This window comes from Salvelinus fontinalis, chromosome 38 (assembly GCF_029448725.1).
Source record: "Salvelinus fontinalis isolate EN_2023a chromosome 38, ASM2944872v1, whole genome shotgun sequence".
NCBI classification, from domain to species: domain Eukaryota; kingdom Metazoa; phylum Chordata; class Actinopteri; order Salmoniformes; family Salmonidae; genus Salvelinus; species Salvelinus fontinalis.
Genome location: NC_074702.1, coordinates 7,434,489 through 7,459,854, shown reverse-complemented (window position 1 = coordinate 7,459,854; position 25,366 = coordinate 7,434,489). Strand labels below are relative to the sequence as shown.

Genomic DNA, 25,366 nt, shown 5'->3' with positions numbered 1-25,366 from the left:
ATACACAGAAAATAAAGATGAAAGTTTTATTTTATATTAAATATATTACAATACTGAATGATATTGTAAGAAAAGAAAAACAAATATGGGCATTGATTTTTGCATTATCAGTCTATGTACAGCATACAGTAAAAGAAAAGTGCAGTAATTATACAGTGGGGTCTTAATGATCGACACCCTCCATAAAGATGAGCAATAATGATTGTATGAAATAATTCAAATAGTGAGCTATATTGTATTTTTTTTTAAAGGGGGAAACGATTGATTTATGCTAATACAGTTGCTCAGTGAACGATTGTTCAACAAGTAATACTTATTTTCTCAAAGGAATGTCAAAATTGACACCCCTAAAGATTCTTAGAAATAAAGTCAGTCAAAAGTTTATTTGGTCCCATATTTCTAGCACGTGTTTTTTTTGTATCCAACAAGTTTAGAGTCACAAGCTTGGTGTAGTCATTGTGTGCTAGGAATATGGGACCAAATATGAAACTTTTGATTACTTTATAAGAACCCTTTGGCGTTTCAATCATTTTGACCCCTACCTTTTTGAGGTAGATCTTTCTCTGAGCAAAAGTATTATTATCAAATAATATAATTTCCCAATTCTTTTGTTACATACAATTTAGTTCAGTATTTTAATTATTTATTTTACAGTCATTATTGCTCATCTTTATGCAGGGTGTCAATCATTTGGGAACCCACTGTATATAGATTTTGTAGCGGTACATATGAAAGTTAAGGTCGCAGTAGGAGCATACTGCAGCAGGATGGGACTGCATGGTGCATTCAGAGGCCTGATATAACCTTCTCAGTAGACTGCATGGTGCATTCAGAGGCCTGATATAACCTACTTCTCAGTAGACTGCATGGTGCATTCAGAGGCCTGATATAACCTACTTCTCAGACTGCATGGTGCGTTCAGAGGCCTGATATAACCTACTTCTCAGTAGACTGCATGGTGCGTTCAGAGGCCTGATATAACCTACTTCTCAGTAGACTGCATGGTGCGTTCAGAGGCCTGATATAACCTACTTCTCAGTAGACTGCATGGTGCATTCAGAGGCCTGATATAACCTACTTCTCAGTAGACTGCATGGTGCGTTCAGAGGCCTGATATAACCTACTTCTCAGTAGACTGCATGGTGCATTCAGAGGCCTGATATAACCTACTTCTCCACAGGCTACGGCTGGGTGGTTGGTGCTTGGTTGTATTGATACATTCAAGAATCTGTCCATACTTTGTGTGCGTTTGGACGTTTCTCTGTGGGTCCGGTTGGGTTACGTCAGTCAAGCCACTAATACAGATAACACACATCAGACAAGTTACATCTTGTTACCTGGACAGGTTCCACCTGCCACCATCCTAACGTCTAATTTACCTCAATCCTATGACCTGCAGGTAAATTATCATAGATGTCAGAATTAAGACAGTATGATATTTAAAATATTGCTTGACAAGTATGATCCTTTATTTTCATATTACCACGGCCTAGGTAATCCCTTGGTCAAATCTCAAGTTACTAAGCACCAGCCAATCATATCGTAATTGAAATAAGACGAGTGATGAGAGCTTTAGTCAACATGAGCTCACCTGCATAGATCTCTATAGCATAATGCACCCCATGTTGCTATAGCTGTGTCCCATCCTCATACCATAGAAGACACGTACAGATCTTCACATGCCAGAGCGGTCCGAGACTAGTGTGTGCTTTAAAAACTAAAATGGCCGCATCATATCTCCATTCCACTCAACGCACAGAAGAACAATAATGCAGTTGGTCTGTCTGAATAACGGCTGTACACAACACTGAGAAGTGAACATATACAGGAACTTAAGAGTAAAAAAAAATACTTGAGACTTGTCATACAGTAGCAATATTAATGTGATATTGTGATCTTAATATCTATATTGCATACAGTAGAAAATCAAAACGATCAGTGCCCACATTTTAAACTTAAGCATACGCAGTTAACATACAGCTGATATGGACAGTACAGTAACTACAGGATGGGGGTTGTGACTTCTGTACAAATATGTTTCCCTTTAGCCACAGATCTAAGATCAGCTTTCCACTCCCCAAATCACAACATTTACCATCAGGGGGATAAGATACAAAACTGACCTTGGATCAGTGACTAGGGACACTTTATCCTACTCTGAGTAGGTAAGAACCTGAACCTGAATCTTAAGCCACATTTAAACCACTAGATTCCTCGGGCCATTAATGAAAATGTTTGAGACCTGGTTGATTATGTTGAAAACCTGTTCACTACTGGAATGGGGTTTGTGGTATGAAATTCCAAGAAGATAACAGCAATTGGCAATCAAGGAAAAAGTATTTCAATGACATGCTTATTTCGTAATACAGCCTCACAGACAGATTACTACAGAACAGCGATAGTGTGCTAGCTAGTAGATCCATTGTCATTCTGTTGGTCCTATAAATCTCAAACAGCAAGCACTGTACAGGACACTTCATCATTTACAGACAGCAGGGCAAACTTACAGTAGGAAACAAAACAAAAGCAAAAATGCACATTTTAATAATTTTATCCAAATAAATCCCAAATCCAAATTCATCTGACACAATGTTCAGTTTCCACATTGTTATTCCCACATCGTCCAGTTGGATCTCAGTGGCGTTGTCGGTTCCAGTTGTATCTATCTGTTATGTCTGGTCTTACACTGTGTACCAGGGGCGGACTGGGACCAGAAATCGTCTCTGGCATTTTAAACACAACGGCCCATTTCTTTCCTCGAGGCCCCCATTATTAGCAAGATAATTATCATTTCCCCCCCCCCCAAAAAAAGTAAGACAGGCCCATTGTGTAAAAAATGGACCAGGCCATCTTGCATTTGCCCAAAATGCCAGATGGCCAGTCTGTCCCTGATGTACACACAGACCGTAGTGTGGAATGATTATAGTCACAGGACATTTCTCCAACTTCTCTAAACAACCATGGCCAAATGAACATGTATATCACATCTAAAACTACAAAAAACACTTGTTCTCTCCCCTCTGTAGCGAGGAAGGGCTCATGGGACTATCTTAGTTCAAATCATATTGACCATTATCAATATCCAAATGGATAAAATGCTCAGTAATGTTATAAATCAATGACATTCTTAAGTTTACTGTCTTAATAATGACGGGCTGTGACTGAGTGTGCATTACTCAGAGAAAAGGATGACACAAAGAGGAAATATAGAACCCTGTTTGTACATTCTGCTGTGGAAGAAAAAGAAAGCTGGAGTGTTCACACAGCCACACGGGAGAGAAGAGAGTTCAGTCAGAAATGAAAAGAGAGAAACAGACAGAAAAAACAAGTACGGGGTCTCTACAAAGACCTACGGAGACCCTGTCTGTCTATAACACGAACCACCGCAGGAGGAGAAGAGGGGGAGCATCCCTTCATCATTCACCTCTCAGTAAGTCAAAAAGAAAAGCACACATTACTCTGCCTTTAAGCTGTACATATTTACAACGATAACTAGATCCCTCAGGAAAACCTGACACGGCGAAAGAAAGAGAACAGGGAGTGGCTAGGGTCTAGGGTCCATGTCAGGGGCAGTTGGCTAGTATAATGTGTGATGCAGTTCATAATGAGTCGCTGATCACAGAGATAGAAGAAGCCTATAATGTAAAGAAAGCTTAAAGGCCTACAGTATGTATGACATCACCATCCCCCGCATGCTGTCCGTCCCAGACTTCTTCTTCTTTATGACACTAGGAAGAGTTGATTAACAGGGGGTTCTCATGCATACAGTGTTGGAGTTTTCTACAGTAATTAAACAGCGTGCTTCAAAATGGTAAAGAAATCTGCCGATATGATAGCTGTCCGCGCCCCTCAACAGAGAAGAGCACCAATCAGAGGAGAGAGTTTACATGGGGGCAGGGCTAGAGGGGTGTTGGGGGGAGAGGTGAGTAAGGTAAGGTGGGACAGTTTGAGGGAGGAGCTAGAAGAGTGTGGTGGAAGCTGGGGGGATGTTGGGGTGTTGGGAGTGGGGGAGACATCCCCAACGAGGCCTCTCCTCTCTGTCTGCACCGTTACCATCACAACAGCTTTGCTTTTTCCTCACCAATGAGTGAAGGGCTGATCTCTGGTGGATCTCCAACTAATCTGAAAGGGATCTTGTCTTTCCTCGTTCTGTCTTGGCTTGTCAGTGTAGGAATGACAGATGGCCCCTGTAGCGTCCCCTACTGAGCAGGTCAGGTCTGACGGACCTCGCACACACTCTCACAAATTCTCACACTCTCACACCCTCCTCCTCTTCATCTTCCTCCGCTTCTCTTTTCCGCTCATACCAGTTGCTCACTTTTTTCGTCATTTTGTTTCAATTTTGTTTTGATTTGTATTTTTTTATTTATAGAAAAGTGGACGAAAATGTAGTTCTTAAGTAGTTTTGCAGAGTAGATAACAGGAGTGTTATATTGAAGTCTCCCACAGCTGCAGGAAGAGAAACGAGATGAAGAGACAAAGACTATAATTAGATAATGGCTTCAGTACCTTAACTGCAGTTAACCCCACAATGCAATAGGGGTATTTATAGTACACACGTCATGAACTACTACTGTATTTACCTACTTTCTAGGACGTTCTGTACAGTATATGTTACGTATGAGACGTCATGTACAGTATATGTTACGTATGAGATGTTATGTACAGTATGTGTTACGTATGAGATGTTATGTGCAGTATATGTTACATAGGAGATGTTATGTGCAGTATATGTTACATAGGAGATGTTATGTACAGTATGTGTTACGTATGAGATGTTATGTACAGTATATGTTACATAGGAGATGTTATGTGCAGTATATGTTACATAGGAGATGTTATGTACAGTATATGTTACATATGAAATGTTATGTACAGTATAAGTTACGTATGAGATGTTATGTACAGTATATGTTACATATGAGATGTTATGTGCAGTATATGTTACATATGAGATGTTATGTACAGTATATGTTACATATGAGATGTTATGTACAGTATATGTTACATAGGAGATGTTATGTACAGTATATGTTACATATGAGATGTTATGTGCAGTATATGTTACATATGAGATGTTATGTGCAGTATGTGCTATATACTGTGTTATTAGAGTAGTTTACCCTGGCACTCTGCCTGTTGGCCTTCCTCTGGTCGTCGGGGAGGGGGGGCATGGGGTAAGGGTACCTCCGGCTGGATGCAATGGACCCCGTGGAGGAGGTGGGTGACTTCGCCGGGGAGAGCGTCCTGAAAGAGACAGGAAATTACCTCACTATAAACGGTGACATCATCATTCTTACTGATCTGCCCGGAATAGGCAGAAGTTGCCCCTAAACACTGAGGCAAACATTTTTTCATGACCCTAACGGTTATGGATCAGATTGGGGGTATGATAATTTGACCCTAGAGCTGTGGTTAGGGGAAGCATCTGCCTGTGCCAGAGTAGACCAGCCTGAACAGCCCTGGTCTGGGAACAGTCACCTCTACCTCTCATTGACCTGCCTATGACATCATCAACCGCTGCACCATCATCAGCAATGCAACAGGGCCAGCTGTGCTGTGGTTGGAGTGGGAGTGGGCAGGTCAGTCAGTCACCCACTGAGTACAGTTCATTTGACTAGACCTGTGCCTGTGTTGGGGCGTATCTGGGCTGATGCAGGACCAGAAGGTCTAGTGAAGATGGTGTCATGGTGGGTAAATGTGAACCGACCAGGCCGGTGAGCACAGAGACACTCAGTAGGGGACTCAGACATGTGTGTAGCACAATGATGCCATCAGAGCAAACCCAACACTGAACATGCAGAGATAAAGAGAGAGAAGATGGCAAGAGCAACAGAGGAAAATAAGGAAATAGACTAGTAATAGAGATTATTTCGAATGACTTCCTTTTTGGTGTCATTACAAATGAAGCAAGACAATTATGTTACTCAATACTCAACAAAATGTAAAACTGTTGTAAAGGTTCAGCAGCTATTGATACATCCAACCATCCTAAATCCTAGAAGGAACCATCGTAAGCTAAAAGCAATGATTCATGGGAGTCCAAAGACACAAGAGGACCAAGAGCTGTCAACCAATGCTCTGACATCATCACCAGAACTACCAATCAATCTGCTCTTTATCTGTGATAAAGGGAACTGACCCCCATTTGGGAACCACTGGTATAACCCTTCCCTACCTCCGCTGGCCAAATTGAACCCAAATACACGGACCAAGCCAAAGGGGAGTTAAAAGAGGGGGGTGGGCGTTGTTGAGGAATAGGAGATGACCTGAGGTAATACCTAAGGTAGGGTCCTTCAGTGTTTTTATTCACATCTTCTACCCACTTAGTTACATCATAATGCTCTGTTTGGAAGCGAGGGGTTAAATACCTGCAGGAGTGGGGATTGATAGACACACCGAGAAGGGAGGAGGAAAGGAGAAGAGGAAACAGAAGGAAAAAGAGGATGAGAGGGAGGAGGATGGAGATGAGGAAGAGGGAGAAAGAGGACGAGGGAGGAAGAGGAGATATTTTAGGAGAGCAGAGCAGACCAAAGACATTCTGAACACACACCACCAAGATGCAAGTGAGAGGAAGACAAGATGGGACTGTGAAGAACTTGACTAGATGAATGTGTGTTTTAGTAAGATGGTCATTTGCATTTTGGCCAGATGTCACAAATCGGTCCAAGCAGTTAAATTCTCCTCATGCACTCCCATGCATTCAAACAAGAACAGTTGCTCTGCATATGACCTCAGGTGCCAAGACCGGGAACAAATAAACAAGCCACACGGGTGGTCCCGTGTGCCTCAGTTGGTAGAGCATGGCGCTTGCAACGCCAGGGTTGTGGGTTCATTTCCCACGGGGGGACCAGGATGAATATGTATGAACTTTCCAATTTGTAAGTCGCTCTGGATAAGAGCGTCTGCTAAATGACTTAAATGTAAATGTAACAACAGGCTGGGAGATCAACAAGGCTGAAAGGTCAACAAGGCGTTAATTGTGTTCCTTCACGGGGAGCATGTGCAGTTAGGGTTGTTTTTGAGTGGCCATGCTAGAAAGAACAGAAGTATGGTTTCACAAATGTCATCTTTATAAGTAATAGCCCTGACCTTAACACTTAACCTTTACCCTCACCCATAACACTAACCCCTAGATAAAAACAAATAGCATTTGTCAGTTAAAGCATGGCCATAGTGACTGCCATTAAGTCCCACATGCACTCTACAATGCCATTTTTCTTTATAGAACAGTGCAGTACAACATTCTAGAACCATGGCGTCTCTGAGGTAACAAAATCTGGTAATAGTCAATGTAACTCATTAATACACTTTCTTATAAAGTTCTTGTGAAATGCTGGATTCACAGATTCTACAAGAACCCCACAATTTGTATTAGTCTATTTCATCATACAGAACCTCTTGGCTTGCTGCTATTTGAGCTGATTTGGATGGGTGTAAATACAATCCCTGAGCCATGTGGAAGCCCATCCAGGAACATGGTGACTTACTCTGTAGAGTTGGAGCGAGGACGGAACTTCTTCCCTTTCGACTTCTTGCGATTTCCACTCAGATTTCCTACAGAGGAAGGCCACAGTAACACACGGTTAGCACAGGGAAATATAACTCTCTCTGTGTGTGTGTGTGTGTGTGTGTGTGTGCTCTGTGTGTGCTCTGTGTGTGCTCTGTGTGTGCTCTGTGTGTGCTCTGTGTGTGTGTATTTACCTTGCCATGAGTTGCTCCTGGGTCGCCCGTTCTCACAAATGTCAGAGATGTGTTTGGCGTCAGGGATTCGCTCGCTCCACGAGTGGGAGAGACCGTTAGACCTTCACACACACACAGAGTTATATTTCCTTGTGAAACTGTGATAACCATTATCCTCACGATCATCATTACTGACAACCTGATTCCCAGACTTTTTATTTTTTTATTTAGCCTTTATTTAACCAGGCAAGTCAGTTAACCTGTTGAGGATGGGGGCGCTGTTGTGACTATTTATGCTAATCGTGTAATTTTTGAAACGGCTTCCCACAAAATCCTTGATCGTACAATATGCATATTATTATTATTATTGGATAGAAAACAGTCTATAGTTTCTATAGGAGTTGAAATTTTGTCTCTAAGTGGAACAGAGCCCATTCTACAGCAATTTCCCTGACATGGAGTCAGATTTCAGAAATTTTGGCCCCTGATCTGGAGTCAGTTAAAAGGGCACTGTTATTGCTATGAGTATACGGACACTGCTTACGTCTTCCCCTGGATGCCTTTACGTGATGACGATTTGAATGGGGTCGATTGCGCGTTCACAGGCACTACAAATGAAAAAACCCTGAGGCTAGTCACTCTTTTGGAGCTGCGTCATGCGCCTAGAGGACACCGACCCGCGCCTGTTCCAAGCATTAGTGGAGGGAGTAATATTACTCGGGTCATGTTTCTACTCGTTATGGGAGTTAAAAACATCATAAGGTAGTTAATTTAAAGCGTTTTATAGCAATTTATATCCGTTTAGTGCGATTTTGGGACATTTATTTCTGAAACGCTCTGAATTGCTGGGCACGCTTCCAGTTCATCCCGAACGCAGTTGGCATTTCCACATGGCAAGAGGACAGCTTTCCACCAAAAGACGATTGGACCCAAGAAAGGATCCTTTGCCCAAGATACTGATGGAAGAACAGCTCAAAGTAGGACATTTTTATTATGATAAATCGTGTTTCTGTCGAAAAATGTTAGTGGCTTAGGACGCCATGTTTTTTGAAGTAGCTTCGCTTGGCGCAAACTGTATTGAAAAGTAAGGATAATTTAAAAAATGTAATTCCGCGATTGTATTAAGAATTAAATTGTCTATCAATCCCTGTCCACCCTATATTTTTTAGTCACGTTTATGAGTATTTATGTATAAGAGTAGATCACTGTCTAAGTGGCGCACGGACATTTTCTCACCAGCTTGGCTACATTTCACATTGTCTAACCATGATTTTGGTGGCTAAATATAAACATTTTCGATCAAACTCTATATGGATTGTGTAATATGATGTTACAGGAGTGTCATCTGAAGAATTCTGAGAAGGTTAGTGAAAAAATTAATATATTTTGGCGATGTTGACTTTTATCGCTCACTTTGGCTAGAATCAATGCTGGGCTGCTATGTGCTATGTGCTATGCTAATATAACGATTTATTGTGTTTTCGCTGTAAGACACTTAGAAAATCTGAAATATTGTCTGTATTCACAGGATCTGTGTCTTTCGATTAGTGTATGCTGTGTATTTTTACGAAATGTTTGATGATTAGTAAGTAGGTAAACACGTTGCTCAATGTAGTTTTTCTAGTCCATTTGTGACGGTGGGTGCAATTGTAACCTATGCCATCTACCTGAAATATGCACTTTTTTCTAACAAAACCTATCCCATACCATAAATATGTTATCAGACTGTCATCTGATGAGTTTTTTTCTTGGTTAGGGGCTATAAATATCTTAGTTTAGCCGAATTGGTGATAGCTACTGGTGTTGGTGGACAAATAAAAGATGGTGGATTATGCTAATGTGTTTTTAGGTAATAAATGTACATCTTTACATATTGTGTCTTCCCTGTAAAACATTTTAAAAATCGGACATGTTGGCTGGATTCACAAGATCTGTGTCTTTCATTAGCTGTATTGGACTTTAATGTGTGAAAGTTAAATATTTAAAAAAAATATTTTTTTTGAATTTCGCGGCTCTGCCTTTTCAGTGGGGGGGGGGGGGGGGGGGGGGGGGTGCCGCTAGCGGCACCCCCCATTAAAGTCCAAAAAATATTTTTTTTAAATATTTAACTTTCACACATTAAAGTCCAATACAGCTAATGAAAGACACAGATCTTGTGAATCCAGCCAACATGTCCGATTTTTAAAATGTTTTAAAAATAGCTCATCAGTAGCTCCAGTAGCTCATCCTAGACAGGTTAAGAACAAATTCTTATTTACAATGACGGCCTACACCGGCCAAACTCGGACGACGCTGGGCCAATTGTGCGCCGCCCTATGGGACTCCCAATCACGGACGGTTGTGATACAGCCCGGAATCAAACCAGGGTGTCTGTAGTGACGCCTCAAGCACTGAGATGCAGTGCCTTAGACCGCTGCGCCACTTGGGAGCCCAGATTTACAACATCTGTTTAGTCGGTTTGATTTCTGGGACCACCCATACGTAAAATGTATGCACACACGACTGTATATTATTATAATATTATTTTCCTTTGTCTACAGTAGAGAACAGACAGACAGCTCAAAGTAGGAGGAGGACAGGAAGGAGACTGATGGTACATTCCATGAGAACAGACTACCACACCATGACGACTGTGAACAATAGCATGATGACAGAGAGCGATACCATGACAATAGGGAGTGATACCATGACAACATGATGAGAAGAATGTGCAGAAAGAAGCATATTGCAACCAACCCTGCACAACCAACTACACATATTGCGAACAAGACAAGATACCCTCGACACACACAAAATAAGAAACCCCCTGACCACACACACACACACACACACACACACACACACACACACACACACACACACACACACACACACACACACACACACACACACACACACACACACACACACACACACACACACACACACACACACACACACGTTTGCGATAGCAGTGAGATGAAGTCACACCTGAATGCAAACAGAGAGATGTTTTGTGAGATGGAGGCGATGGAGGGGGGGAAAGAGAGCGTGTATATCTGCAGGTTAGACAGACAGCCAGACCTCTTCTTGGAGCTACAGCCTGAGTTGGTGCTGACCCCAGGGGCCAGGTCACTGTAGAACGAGTCTGCATCGCCGGGTTTCTTCACATAGTCACCAGGAGGCATTTGCCTGAGAAACGCCAACAAACAGACATCTGAACACTGTCATGACATAGATGTGATTTCACAAACACATCAACAAATTGACCAACACATAAATAGATCAACAACTAATGACCGTTATAGAAAATGTGGAACTGTACGTCGCGCTGCTAAATGACAAAAATGTAAATGGGAAAGAATGAGGATGACAAACCTGCAGAATCTTCTGTGAACCTCTGACTCAACGTAGCACCGCTGTCTGTAGCTCCTGTTAGTGAAGAAGGACGGTCACATCAGACACACTGACCAATGACAGGATCCCAAACCAGTTCCTAATCCTAACTAGTCAGCTATCCCAGGTCTAGAGCTGAGGTCCAGCTCTACTCACTTGTATCCCCAGGCGGTGATGGCCAGGATGAGAGCCAGGAACAGAATGGAGCCAGTGATGGCTCCGATGATGATGTTAGTACTGGTGATACCTGAGAGAGGGGGGTAGAGGTGGGGGGGAGAGAGAGAGCACTTTATAAACAAACTGTATTATAGTTGTTTCCAGATTAATCTGTAGGAGAAATACACTTTGAAGTGATCAAGTGGGTACACCTCACTTCAATAGTACACTAAAACACAGCACACTCAGAGGGAAGAGATCTGAAAGGAAAGAGTGGAGGAAACAGATTACAAACATTGATGTGTATGTTTTTGAGGGGAAACGTAGAAGGATTCAAAAACATGACTGACTACAGGCTGGGGAGACTGGGATGGGGTGAGAGGAGGAGAAAGAGGAGGAAGTGACATCACAGAAGGGGCAAACACAATGAAGAGGAACTCAGATCTGACCTCAGCGTCACTCCATCAATGACATGAGCCTGTCGACAAAGAATGTGTGTGAAAATAAACAACAAACAAAAAGAAAGATGTGCCTGGTTGCTTGAAAAAAAACAGATACTAATGCAAACGTAAAGGCCAAAAATAACGATTATATGCTAAATAACTAAACAATGAATGAACCAATGATTTATGATGAAAATAAAGGCTTAAATATGTATGTCAAACCAAAACCTCTTACAGAGTCTTTGTGTAAATAGGGGGAGAGGGAAAGAGTTAGAGAGTGAGAGAGTTAGAGAGTGAGAGTGAGAGAGTTAGAGAGAGAGAGAGTAGGACAGTTAGAGAGCTAGAGAGAGAGAGAGTTAGAGAGAGAGTTAGTGTTAGAGAGAGTTAGAGAGTTAGAGAGAGAGAGAGTAGGACAGTTAGAGAGCTAGAGAGAGAGAGAGTTAGAGAGAGAGAGAGTTAGAGAGTGAGAGAGAGAGTTAGTGTTAGAGAGAGAGAGTTAGTGTTAGAGAGAGTTAGAGAGTGTGAGAGAGAGAGAGAGAGAGTTAGAGAGTGAGAGAGAGAGTTAGTGTTAGAGAGAGTTAGAGAGAGAGAGAGAGGTCACGATCAGATGAGCTCCTGCATTTTTCAGCATTTTCTTTAAAAAAGATAGATTTAGAGTTAGTTAAACTTTGATTTTTTTGTCAGGAACACATACAGGATGCTACCCTCTACAACATAACCCTCACTTCAAATCAAAACTCAAAACCTACAACCTGATTTTGGACGGAATTACGGAATCACCTGAAAAGTTCACAACAACCAAGGATTAATTATTCTATACAGCAAATTCTCTGGAAAACAACAGAAACCTGAAAACACCACCCAACCTGGAACTGAGTGAGTAATGTTTAGTCTGAAACTATATTCTATTTCCAAAAGCCAAGAAGAAAAATACATGACATTACTTTATAAGGACTGAATGGTAACATAATTCTGCCAAGCTTGATACAACTTCAACTAGCACTTACGTGTCAAGTGAGAGGTGTCAAAGCGCATTAGCCCAACAATGGCAGGAGAGTCGAATAGTCTACCCCAACCAAATGGAGAGGCCTTAGAAGCTGCCTCCCGCTGTTCAGAGGTAATTAAAATACAGTACCCTGTGAGTGTAAAGAATGATAAGGCAAGAAAAGATCACAAAATGAAGCTCCTTATGGAAAATCAAGAGACACTTTTTGCTGACTATTACAAAAATGGGAACATCAGCAACCTTATCTTCCACACAAACCATCCCCTGGCATGGCATAGTGCTATATTAGCACACTACCCCTCTGTTAAGAGAGGGGGGGTTAACGAGGGGTGGAAACTCAGGATTCTTGACAACGATGACGAGGAGTCAGCTAACATAAATCTTTATAAGTCTGGAACAGTATTGGTACAGGGCAACCCCAAACAGTTTCAGCTGGACTTTCACCTAATCAAAGATTTAGCCCAGCAGGAGAAGCTCTCCCTTGATAAAGATACCCCCACCCCAAGCGGGTCAGACCAGACCTCTTCATCATATAATCACACAGACGAGCAACCCTCAGCAGACAGTCAACCTCCCAGCACAGAGTACTTCTCCCTCATTGAAATGAAGAATAAATTCACCCAGCTGGAGGTAAGGCAGGGGGAGCTGGAACAGCAGGTGATTACACTCCAGTCAGCACAGACCCAGACAACAGTCCAGCACAACAACACCCCTTTAACCAGACCCGGAGAGCTGGAGGTGGAGAGAGACATATCTGCACTCTGGACAGTGGTGAGACAACTTCAACAGGAGAAAGAGCAGAAGCAGGAGCAGGAGCAGAACAGAGCACTAGAGGAGAGGATCAGACTGCTGGAGGAGAGGGAGAGGGGGATGGAGGAGAGGATCAGACTGCTGGAGGAGAGGTGGAGGGGGATGGCATGTGACAGAGAACAACCCACTAGGGAGGTGGCCATCCCCACAGAGACGCCAGCAGAACAGCCCACCTCAGCACCCGACAAAAGTCTCAACACCACAGCAGAACAGTCCACACCAGACCCTGACCATAGAGTCGACATCACAGCAGAACAGACAAAAGAAAAACCCAGAGCCCAGCAGTTCTCACCCCCTCTGAGCAACCCCCCTGTCAGCCACCCTGTTAGCCCTCCTGACAACCCCCCCACACCCACTGAGGACAAACACAAGACACAGATTGTCCTCCTTATGGACTCAAATGGGAAATATATAGAAGAAAAACAACTTTTTCCCAAACACAGTGTGTCTAAACTCTGGTGTCCAAACACCCAGCGCGCCCTAGACCTTCTGTCTGAGGACAAACTAGGCTCACCTAGCCACATAATAATACACACAGGCACAAACGACCTGAGAGCACAGCAGGAAAGGGTGGCCACAGCACTGAAGGGAGTGATTGAAAAAGCTTCTTCTACTTTCCCCAACGCACAAGTGGTTATCTCCACCCTGCTACAATACAGCAGTTAAACGCAAGCATTTCCCGTGACTGTGCCTCAAAACCAAATGTCTTTCTGGCCCACCACTCCACCCTGGACTTAAACAGCCTCTATGACCAGGTCCACCTCTACAAGGCAGCAGTGCCCACCTTTGCCCGGACTCTAAAGGACATCGCTCTCAAACGCAGCCCCAACACTTCACACAGGAGCAACAGATCAATAGACAACCCACCCAGACCAGCGAGACACCCTCCAAGACCTTCAGGACCCCCCCTGGACCTGCACATAGAGAACCCACACCAAGAGGACTTACATCCAGACCACAGCACCCCCAGACACATCCATACCCCCACCCCAACCAATCAACACCCCCCCACATCAACCATGCCCACACCCAATTTAGGCCCCCTCAGATCAGACCTATGCCACTCCTGCCCACCCCATGCACCCCACCCCCGCAAAGAGGGCATCAACATGGAAGTCACACATACGCCCAGGTAGTGAGCGGGCAAACAGGCCCAACCCCCACTCTTACACTCGCCCAAGCCAACGGCATGTACCAGATGCTCAGCAGGCTCTGCTCACACTTACTGGCCTGAGGCCAAACCACGACCAACAACATTGGACACTTTATGGAACAAAAAGCCTTCACTATATCATCCTGGAATATCGAAGGCCTGAGGTCATCTGCCTTTGGCCTAAAGAGCAGGAACCCGGACTTCACCAAAGAAATCGGTAATGCAGACATTGTCATCCTGCAAGAAACATGGTATAGAGGAGACGGACCCACTGGTTGCCCTCTAGGTTACAGAGAGCTGGTAGTCCCATCCACCAAACTACCAGGTGTGAAACAGGGAAGGGACTCAGGGGGAATGCTAATTTGGTATAGAGCAGACCTAACTCACTCCATTAAATTAATCAAAACAGGAACATTTTACATTTGGCTAGAAATTCAAAAGGAAATTATCTTAGCAGAGAAAAATGTCCTCCTGTGTGCTACCTATATCCCCCCACTAGAATCCCCATACTTTAATGAAGACAGCTTCTCCATCCTGGAGGGGGAAATCAATCATTTCCAGGCCCAGGGACATGTATTAGTCTGTGGCGACCTAAATGCCAGAACTGGACACGAACCTGACACCCTCAGCACACAGGGGGACAAACACCTGCCTGCAGGTGACAGCATTCCCTCCCCCATATGCCCCCCTAGGCACAACTATGACAACATAACCAACAAAAACGGGTCACAACTCCTGCAGCTCTGTCGCACGCTGGGTATGTACATAGTCAATGGTAGGCTTCGAGGGGACTCCTATGGTAGGTACACCTATAGCTCATCTCTTGGCAGTAGCACTGTAGACTACTTTATCACTGACCTCAACCCAGAGTCTCTCAGAGCGTTCACAGTCAGCCCACTGACACCCCTATCAGATCACAGCAAAATTACAGTCTACTTGAACAGAGCAATATTCAATCATGAGGCATCAAAGCCAAAGGAACTGAGTAACATTAAGAAATGCTATAGATGGAAGGAATGCAGTTTGGAAACCTACCAAAAAACAATTAGGCAACAGCAAATCCAATCCCCTTTAGACAACTTCCTGGGTAAAACGTTCCACTGCAATAGTGAAGGTGTAAACTTGGCAGTAGAAAATCTTAACAGTATATTTGACCTCTCAGCTTCCCTATCAAATTTAAAAATCTCAAATAGAAAACCAAAGAAAATGAACAACAATGACAAATGGTTTGATGAAGAATGCAAAAATCTAAGAAATAAATTGAGAAACCTGTCCAACCAAAAACATAGAGACCCGGAAAACCTGAGTCTACGCCTTCACTATGGTGAATCACTAAAACAATACAGAAATACACTACGGAAAAAGAAGGAACAGCATGTCAGAAATCAGCTCAATGTAATTGAAGAATCCATAGACTCTAACCAATTCTGGGAAAATTGGAAAACACTAAACAAACAACAACACGAAGAATTATCTATCCAAAATGGAGATGTATGGGTAAACCACTTCTCCAATCTTTTTGGCTCTATAACAAAGAATAAAGAGCAAAAACATATACATGATCAAATACAAATCCTAGAATCAACTATTAAAGACTACCAGAACCCACTGGATTCTCCAATTACCTTGAATGAGTTACAGGACAAAATAAAAACCCTCCAACCCAAAAAGGCCTGTGGTGTTGATGGTATCCTTAATGAAATGATCGAATATACTGACAACAAATTCCAATTGGCTATACTAAAACTCTTTAACATCGTCCTTAGCTCTGGCATCTTCCCCAATATTTGGAACCAAGGACTGATCACCCCAATCCACAAAAGTGGAGACAAATTTGACCCCAATAACTACCGTGGAAGATGCGTCAACAGTAACCTTGGTAAAATACTCTGCATTATCATTAACAGCAGACTCGTACATTTCCTCAACGAACACAATGTACTGAGCAAATGTCAAATTGGCTTTTTACCAAATTACCGTACAACAGACCATGTATTCACCCTACACACCCTAATTGACAACCAAACAAACCAAAACAAAGGCAAAGTCTTCTCATGCTTTGTTGATTTCAAAAAAGCCTTCGACTCAATTTGGCATGAGGGTCTGCTATACAAATTGATGGAAAGTGGTGTTGGGGGTAAAACATACGACATTATAAAATCCATGTACACAAACAACAAGTGTGCGGTTAAAATTGGCAAAAAACACACACATTTCTTCACACAGGGTCGTGGGGTGAGACAGGGATGCAGCTTAAGCCCCACCCTCTTCAACATATATATCAACGAATTGGCGCAGGCACTAGAACAGTCTGCAGCACCCGGTCTCACCCTACTAGAATCCAAAGTCAAATGTCTACTGTTTGCTGATGATCTGGTGCTTCTGTCACCAACCAAGGAGGGCCTACACCAGCACCTAGATCTTCTGCACAGATTCTGTCAGACCTGGGCCCTGACAGTAAATCTCAGTAAGACCAAAATAATGGTGTTCCAAAAAAGGTCCAGTCGCCAGAACCACAAATTCCATCTAGACACCGTTGCCCTAGAGCACACAAAAAACTATACATACCTCGGCCTAAACATCAGCACCACAGGTAACTTCCACAAAGCTGTGAACGATCTGAGAGACAAGGCAAGAAGGGCATTCTATGCCATCAAAAGGAACATAAATTTCAACATACCAATTAGGATCTGGCTAAAAATACTTGAATCAGTCATAGAGCCCATTGCCCTTTATGGTTGTGAGGTCTGGGGTCCGCTCACCAACCAAGATTTCACAAAATGGGGCAAACACCAAATTGAGACTCTGCATGCAGAATTCTGCAAAAATATCCTCCGTGTACAACGTAGAACACCAAATAATGCATGCAGAGCAGAATTAGGCCGATACCCACTAATTATCAAAATCCAGAAAAGAGCCGTTAAATTCTACAACCACCTAAAAGGAAGCGATTCCCAAACCTTCCATAACAAAGCCATCACCTACAGAGAGATGAACCTGGAGAAGAGTCCCCTAAGCAAGCTGGTCCTAGGGCTCTGTTCACAAACACAAACACACCCCACAGAGCCCCAGGACAACAGCACAATTAGACCCAACCAAATCATGAGAAAACAAAAAGATAATTACTTGACACATTGGAAAGAATTAACAAAAAAACAGAACAAACTAGAATGCTATTTGGTCCTAAACAGAGAGTACACAGTGGCAGAATACCTGACCACTGTGACTGACCCAAACTTAAGGAAAGCTTTGACTATGTACAGACTCAGTGAGCATAGCCTTGCTATTGAGAAAGGCCGCCATAGGCAGACATGGCTCTCAAGAGAAGACAGGCTATGTGCACACTGCCCACAAAATGAGCTGGAAACTGAGCTGCACTTCCTAACCTCCTGCCCAATGTATGACCATATTAGAGACACATATTTCCCTCAGATTACACAGATCCACAAAGACTTCGAAAACAAATCCAATTTTGATAAACTCCCATATCTACTGGGTGAAATTCCACAGTGTGCCATCACAGCAGCAAGATTTGTGACCTGTTGCCACAAGAAAAGGGCAACCAGTGAAGAACAAACACCATTGTAAATACAACCCATATTTATGCTTATTTATTTTAACTTGTGTGCTTTAACCATTTGTACATTGTTACAACACTGTATATATATAATATGACATTTGTAATGTCTTCATTGTTTTGAAACTTCTGTATGTGTAATGTTTACTGTTAATTTGTTTATTTATTATACACTTTTGTTTATTGTCTACCTCACTTGCTTTGGCAATGTTAACACATGTTTCCCATGCCAATAAAGCCCCTTGTATTGAATTGAATTGAATTGAGAGAGGGTTAGAGAGTGAGAGAGAGAGTTAGTGTTAGAGAGAGAGAGTTAGTGTTAGAGAGAGTTAGAGAGAGAGAGAGTGAGAGAGAGAGAGAGTTAGTGTTAGAGAGAGAGAGTTAGTGTTAGAGAGAGTTAGAGAGAGAGAGTTAGTGTTAGAGAGAGTGAGGGAGAGAGTTAGAGAGAGAGCGAGAGAGTTAGTGTTAGAGAGAGTTAGAGAGTGAGAGAGAAAGTTAGAGAGAGGGAGAAAGGGAGAGAGAGTGTGAGGGAAAGAGCGAGAGAGAGTCAGAGAGACAGAGACAGAGAGAGAGAGAAAGAACAAGAGAGCGAGAGAGAGAGATAGGAAGAGAGCTATTTATAAGCAGGGCTTATATAAATAGGGGGAGAGGGAAAGAGTTAGAGAGAGAGATAGGGAGATGTGTGGAGTTATTTGTACCTGATACAGAGGCGGTGGGTCCAACCACCAGGTAGCTGAGAGGAGATGTGGAGTTACAATCGTCTCCAGTCCAACCCAAGTGACACACACACTTCAGCTCGTTACTACAAATCTGCAACACACACATACACAAGCATGCAGGCACACACACCAAAAATATGTATTAGGAGCTGAAAGGTTGGAGAGAGAGAGAAAGTGGGTGTGCATGCATGTGTGTGTTTGTGCATTTGTGTGTGTGTATCCGTACCCCGTGTCCAGAACAGATGGTCTTCTCAGTGGTTCCAGGGCAGGTGCTGAAGTTGAACTCCTGAAGGGGCAGACACTTGTGGTTGAAGCAGACCCTTTCTGTCCCACAGGCTGTCCCATCCTCCACATAGCCCAGGTCACTGTCCCCGTCTATCATCACATGACCGCCACTGACATACAGCACACAACACAACACAGTTACAGGGATCCATTCATATAGATGGGACATAAATAAATCAAATATAGAATTGAATTCACAAAGAGAGAGCTAGAGGCATTATTCTGTATATGCTCTGGAGGCCTGCATCGTCAGAGAAAGAGCTAGAGACATTATTCTGTATATGCTCTGGAGGCCTGCATCGTCAGAGAAAGAGCTAGAGACATTATTCTGTATGTGCTCTGGAGGCCTGCATCGTCAGAGAAAGAGCTAGAGACATTATTCTGTATATGCTCTGGAGGCCTGCATCGTCAGAGAGAGAGCTAGAGACATTATTCTGTATGTGCTCTGGAGGCCTGTATCGTCAGAGAAAGAGCTAGAGACATTATTCTGTATATGCTCTGGAGGCCTGCATCGTCAGAGAGAGAGCTAGAGACATTATTCTGTATGTGCTCTGGAGGCCTGCATCGTCAGAGAGAGAGCTAGAGACATTATTCTGTATGTGCTCTGGAGGCCTGCATCGTCAGAGAAAGAGCTAGAGACATTATTCTGTATATGCTCTGGAGGCCTGCATCGTCAGAGAGAGAGCTAGAGACATTATTCTGTATATGCTCTGGAGGCCTGCATCGTCAGAGAAAGAGCTAGAGACATTATTCTGTATATGCTCTGGAGGCCTGCATCGTCAGAGAGAGAGCTAGAGACATTATTCTGTATGTGCTCTGGAGGCCTGCATCGTCAGAGAAAGAGCTAGAGACATTATTCTGTATATGCTCTGGAGGCCTGCATCGTCAGAGAGAGAGCTAGAGACATTATTCTGTATGTGCTCTGGAGGCCTGCATCGTCCACAATGGACCATATGTCAAATACTGTTTCTTCTTTCTAATCTTTCATTATTTTACCAGAAACAATTAAATCCCTTTTTCTTTGTTTCTTCAAATTTGTGGCATTTCTTTTTTCCTATTATTAAATAAGCTAAGACTTCATCGTGTTATCCTTGCTAGGTTTTTAATGCATGGACTTCTTGTTCTTGGCTATATACTGTATATGCGTCTTTTGAATGATTAAATAAATAAATAAAATAAATCAATCATCAGTTGAGACAAATTGCATCCCCAGAGAGAGTCTGACTAAAGGTGCATGTGTGGGTTGGTGGTGTTGTGTGTTCATGATAATTACAGTACAGTTATAGATAAATGGGTCCACACAATAGGAATTCTGTTCCGCTAAATAGTAATTGTGTTTAGTGACGTAAATATAAGGAGGTCGCTTTATCAATCAGCGTGTGTAAATATCTATGAATGGACTGCAATTCCTTAGCAACCCAAGGAGAACCATCACACGCTGAATGAATCAGTCTGGTGACCTCTGACCGAGTCACACTGGTCTGAGTGGTGTGTGTGTGTGTGTGTGTGTGTGTGTGTGTGTGTGTGTGTGTGTGTGTGTGTGTGTGTGTGTGTGTGTGTGTGTGTGTGTGTGTGTGTGTGTGTGTGTGTGTGTGTGTGTGTGTGTGTGTGTGTGTGTGTGTGTACCTGCAGTCCAGCGAGGCGCTGTGCTGTGCAACAGAGAAGGACGTCAGTCCCCCCTGCAACTCTCCTAGTCGGGGGGCCGGCGATATGTTGGAACATAGCAGGTACCCACAATGCACGTCTCTGAAACACACAGGAAGTAGTGATGAACCTTCTCTCTAAGTTCAGGTTCCATTACTTACCTAAACTTTGCTGGACACATGTTATGTTCAAGGATAGAAGTACAGTGCGATGGCATGTCATTGTATTCTGTGTATTGTGTTCTGTGTTCAAACAGGTGTCCTTACTGCTTGTTGCATTGGACCCATGTGTCTTTGTCCTTCCCACAGTTCCCCTTCTCTGTCCCCTCGATGTTCAACTTCTCATAACAGAACTTTTCAGCAGCGGTCGCCTCTGAAAAATCAGACAATGAACAGGGATGATGTCACAACCTACACAGATAACCTGCTTTGAGTGTCATTGAGGTGGATAAAAACGTTTTCATCAGTGATTGAATCAAAAGAGTTTTGTTACTCACTCTCTCCCCACAGGTACTTGCACTGTCTGTCTTTGGTCTTGCACCTCCCGTTGAAGCAACGACCCTGGACACAGAGGAATGGTACACGTCAAACACAAACACACACCTGTACACACCAGCTGGTCCACTCTGATTATTCTTGATATCTCTTACCTGTTCCTTTTCACATGAGTAGCCGTCCATCTTGTGCACGTTTGGGGGACACTGGCTGGAGTTACCAGTGCAGTTCTCTGGAATATCACAGTCATTCACTGCCTCCCTACACACTACGCCCATAAACTCCATCTGCCCACACACAACACAACACAGGTCAAAGCATGTCAGCAGGTGTATGACATTTACTCCTGAGGTACTGACCTGTTGCACAGACTACAACCACTATAATTATTATTTGACCCTGCTGGTCATCTATGAACATTTAAACATCTTGAAGAACAATCTGGTCTTAATGGCCATGCACTCTTATAATCTCCACCTGGCACAGCCAGAGAGGACTGGCACCCCCTCAGAGCCTGGTTCCTCTCCACCCGGCACAGCCAGAAGAGGACTGGCACCCCCTCAGAGCCTGGTTCCTCTCCACCCGGCACAGCCAGAGAGGACTGGCACCACCTCAGAGCCTGGTTCCTCTCCACCCGGCACAGCCAGAGAGGTCTGGCACCCCCTCAGAGCTTGGTTCCTCTCCACCCGGCACAGCCAGAAGAGGACTGGCACCACCTCAGAGCCTGGTTCCTCTCCACCCGGCACAGCCAGAGAGGACTGGCACCCCCTCAGAGCTTGGTTCCTCTCCACCAGGCACAGCCAGAAGAGGACTGGCACCCCCTCAGAGCCTGGTTCCTCTCCACCTGACACAGCCAGAAGAGGACTGACACCCAATCAGAGCTTGGTTCCTCTCCACCAGGCACAGCCAGAAGAGGACTGGCACCACCTCAGAGCCTGGTTCCTCTCCACCTGTCACAGCCAGAAGAGGACTGACACCCAATCAGAGCTTGGTTCCTCTCCACCAGGCACAGCCAGAAGAGGACTGGCACCCCCTCAGAGCCTGGTTCCTCTCCACCTGGCACAGCCAGAAGAGGACTGACACCCAATCAGAGCTTGGTTCCTCTCAACCTGGCACAACCAGAAGAGGACTGGCACCCCCTCAGAGCTTGGTTCCTCTCCACCCGGCACAGCCAGAAGAGGACTGGCACCCCCCCAGAGCCTGGTTCCTCTCTAGGTTCCTGCCTTTCTAGGGAGTTTTTCCAAGCCACTGTTCTTCTACAACTGTATTGCTTGCTGTTTGGGGTTTTAGGCTGGGTTTCTGTATAACACTTCATGACATTTGCTGATGTACAAAGGGCTTTATAAATACATTTCATTGATTGATTATGCATATGTGCATACAGTGGGGCAAAAAAGTATTTAGTCAGCCACCAATTGTGCAAGTTCTCCCACTTAAAAATATGAGAGAGGCCTGTAATTTTCATCATAGGTACACTTCAACTATGACAGACAAAATGAGAAAAAAAATCCAGAAAATCACATTGTAGGATTTTTAATGAATTTATTTGCAAATTATGGTGGAAAATAAGTATTTGGTCACCTACAAACAAGCAAGATTTCTGGCTCTCACAGACCTGTAACTTCTTCTTTAAGAGGCTCCTCTGTCCTCCACTCGTTACCTGTATTAATGGCACCTGTTTGAACTTGTTATCAGTATAAAAGACACCTGTCCACAACCTCAAACAGTCACACTCCAAACTCCACTATGGCCAAGACCAAAGAGCTGTCAAAGGACACCAGAAACAAAATTGTAGACCTGCACCAGGCTGGGAAGACTGAATCTGCAATAGGTAAGTAGCTTGGTTTGAAGAAATCAACTGTGGGAGCAATTATTAGGAAATGAAAGACATACAAGACCACTGATAATCTCCCTCGATCTGGGGCTCCACGCAAGATCTCACCCCGTGGGGTCAAAATGATCACAAGAACGGTGAGCAAAAATCCCAGAACCACACGGGGGGACCTAGGATATGACCTGCAGAGAGCTGGGACCAAAGGAACAAAGCCTACCATCAGTAACACACTACGCTGCCAGGGACTCAAATCCTGCAGTGCCAGACGTGTCCCCTTGCTTAAGCCAGTACATGTCCAGGCCCGTCTGAAGTTTGCTAGAGAGCATTTGGATGATCCAGAAGAAGATTGGGAGAATGTCATATGGTCAGATGAAACCAAAATATAACTTTTTGGTTAAAACTCAAATCGTCGTGTTTGGAGGACAAAGAATGCTGAGTTGCATCCAAAGAACACCATACCTACTGTGAAGTATGGGGGTGGAAACATCATGCTTGGGGCTGTTTTTCTGCAAAGGGACCAGGACGACTGATCCGTGTAAAGGAAAGAATGAATGGGGCCATGTATCGTGAGATTTTGAGTGAAAACCTCCTTCCATCAGCAAGGGCATTGAAGATGAAACATGGCTGGGTCTTTCAGCATGACAATGATCCCAAACACACCGCCCGGGCAACAAAGGAGTGGCTTCGTAAGAAGCATTTCAAGGTCCTGGAGTGGCCTAGCCAGTCTCCAGATCTCAACCCCATAGAAAATCTTTGGAGGGAGTTGAAAGTCCGTGTTGCCCAGCAACAGCCCCAAAACATCACTGCTCTAGAGGAGATCTGCATGGAGGAATGGGCCAAAATACCAGCAACAGTGTGTGAAACCCTCGTGAAGACTTACAGAAAACGTTTGACCTCTGTCATTGCCAACAAAGGGTATATAACAAAGTATTGAGATAAACTTTTGTTATTGACCAAATACTTATTTTCCACCATAATTTGCAAATAAATTCATAAAAAATCCTACAATGTGATTTTCTGGATTTTTTTTTCTCATTTTGTCTGTCATAGTTGAAGTGTACCTATGATTAAAATTACAGGCCTCTCTCATCTTTTTAAGTGGGAGAACATGCACAATTGGTGGCTGACTAAATACTTTTTTGCCCCACTGTATATGCGTGTTGTGACAATGCATAGTTTCCTGTACCTGACAGTTGTTACAGCAGAGTCCGTCGCTACACTTTGAGCCTTGTGTGAGTGTACACTTCTGACAGCACTTCTCTCCCTCCCTCTCGCACTCCTAGTGAAGGAACACAAACACATATAAACAAACGCATATGAATCAAGGTTCCCTGTAGATTCTCCAGGACCAGAGGTGTCTAGGGCCAATGTCTGTCCACTCTCAGCTACTCACCGCTGGGCTGCCACAGTCACACTCCTCCCCTGGCTCCACCAAACCATTCCCACACTCTGGAGGGTCAACCAGCTGGAGTCACAGAGAGCGAGGGGGGAGAGTGAAAGAGAGTAGAGAGGAGAGAGAAGAGAGTGTTTAGGTTAATCTAAGTGCTTTAGGTGAAATTTAAGAAAAGCGCTATATAAGCCTTGAAGTTATTTTCTTCATTATCCCCTCCAGGGGTGTGTGTGTGTCTGTGCGTGTGCTGTGCGTGTGTGTGTGTGTGTGCGTGTGTACCTTTATGGGTTTGTTGAAGAGACAGGCTCCACCACCACTGTTGAGGAAGGTATGGTACTCCTCCACGTTGCAGTTGGAGAACCTCTTGGGCAGGTAGAAGCTGTTCAACACAACCACAGAGTCACGCAGTTACAGTGGAAACAAGTGCAGCACGTCAACAACAACACACATCCCTCTGAGACACACTGTGCCACTCTTGTGTTGCTTTAGCGTTGTCCTTACAGAGAGACGGCCAGTAGTGTGGTATATACTTACAAATTACCGTATATGAACAGGAAGGAAACATTCACCACAAAACGTGTTGAACAAGACTGACTAACATTTCTGACTGATTCTAAGAGTTGGTTCCATTTCAGTCCAATCCAATCCCTTACAGCCCACCATCTATAGAATAACATACCTTTTATCTGTTGATGACCACAGTCTAAGAATAGGGAGAGTAGCGGTATGGCATTGGCATACAAGATGAATATTGACTGATGGTGTGTAGAGGAAATAATATTTGTCAAATTATTGTT

At 43.7% G+C, this 25,366-nt stretch overlaps 1 protein-coding gene across 3 annotated transcripts in view; it reads right to left on the bottom strand.

Moving 5' to 3' along the window:
• Positions 1–12: 12 nt before the first annotated feature.
• LOC129837622 (disintegrin and metalloproteinase domain-containing protein 22-like) overlaps positions 13–25,366 on the bottom strand; it is a 143,289-nt gene continuing 117,935 nt past the window's right edge. For 2 of the 3 annotated variants that reach the window (XM_055903930.1, XM_055903932.1), the window contains 17 exons: positions 24,849–24,948; positions 24,573–24,644; positions 24,366–24,458; positions 21,501–21,632; positions 21,348–21,411; positions 21,118–21,223; positions 20,834–20,953; positions 19,149–19,317; positions 18,902–19,013; positions 11,215–11,305; positions 11,041–11,094; positions 10,747–10,854; positions 7,705–7,805; positions 7,491–7,557; positions 6,282–6,371; positions 5,124–5,247; positions 13–4,449 (listed from right to left, as the gene is read on the bottom strand). In XM_055903930.1, the coding sequence (XP_055759905.1) occupies positions 4,429–4,449; positions 5,124–5,247; positions 6,282–6,371; positions 7,491–7,557; positions 7,705–7,805; positions 10,747–10,854; positions 11,041–11,094; positions 11,215–11,305; positions 18,902–19,013; positions 19,149–19,317; positions 20,834–20,953; positions 21,118–21,223; positions 21,348–21,411; positions 21,501–21,632; positions 24,366–24,458; positions 24,573–24,644; positions 24,849–24,948 (1,624 nt within the window). In that variant the 3' untranslated portion in view covers positions 13–4,428. The remainder of the gene's footprint in view (positions 4,450–5,123; positions 5,248–6,281; positions 6,372–7,490; positions 7,558–7,704; positions 7,806–10,746; positions 10,855–11,040; positions 11,095–11,214; positions 11,306–18,901; positions 19,014–19,148; positions 19,318–20,833; positions 20,954–21,117; positions 21,224–21,347; positions 21,412–21,500; positions 21,633–24,365; positions 24,459–24,572; positions 24,645–24,848; positions 24,949–25,366) is intronic. The other variant, XM_055903931.1, reaches the window with a different exon arrangement.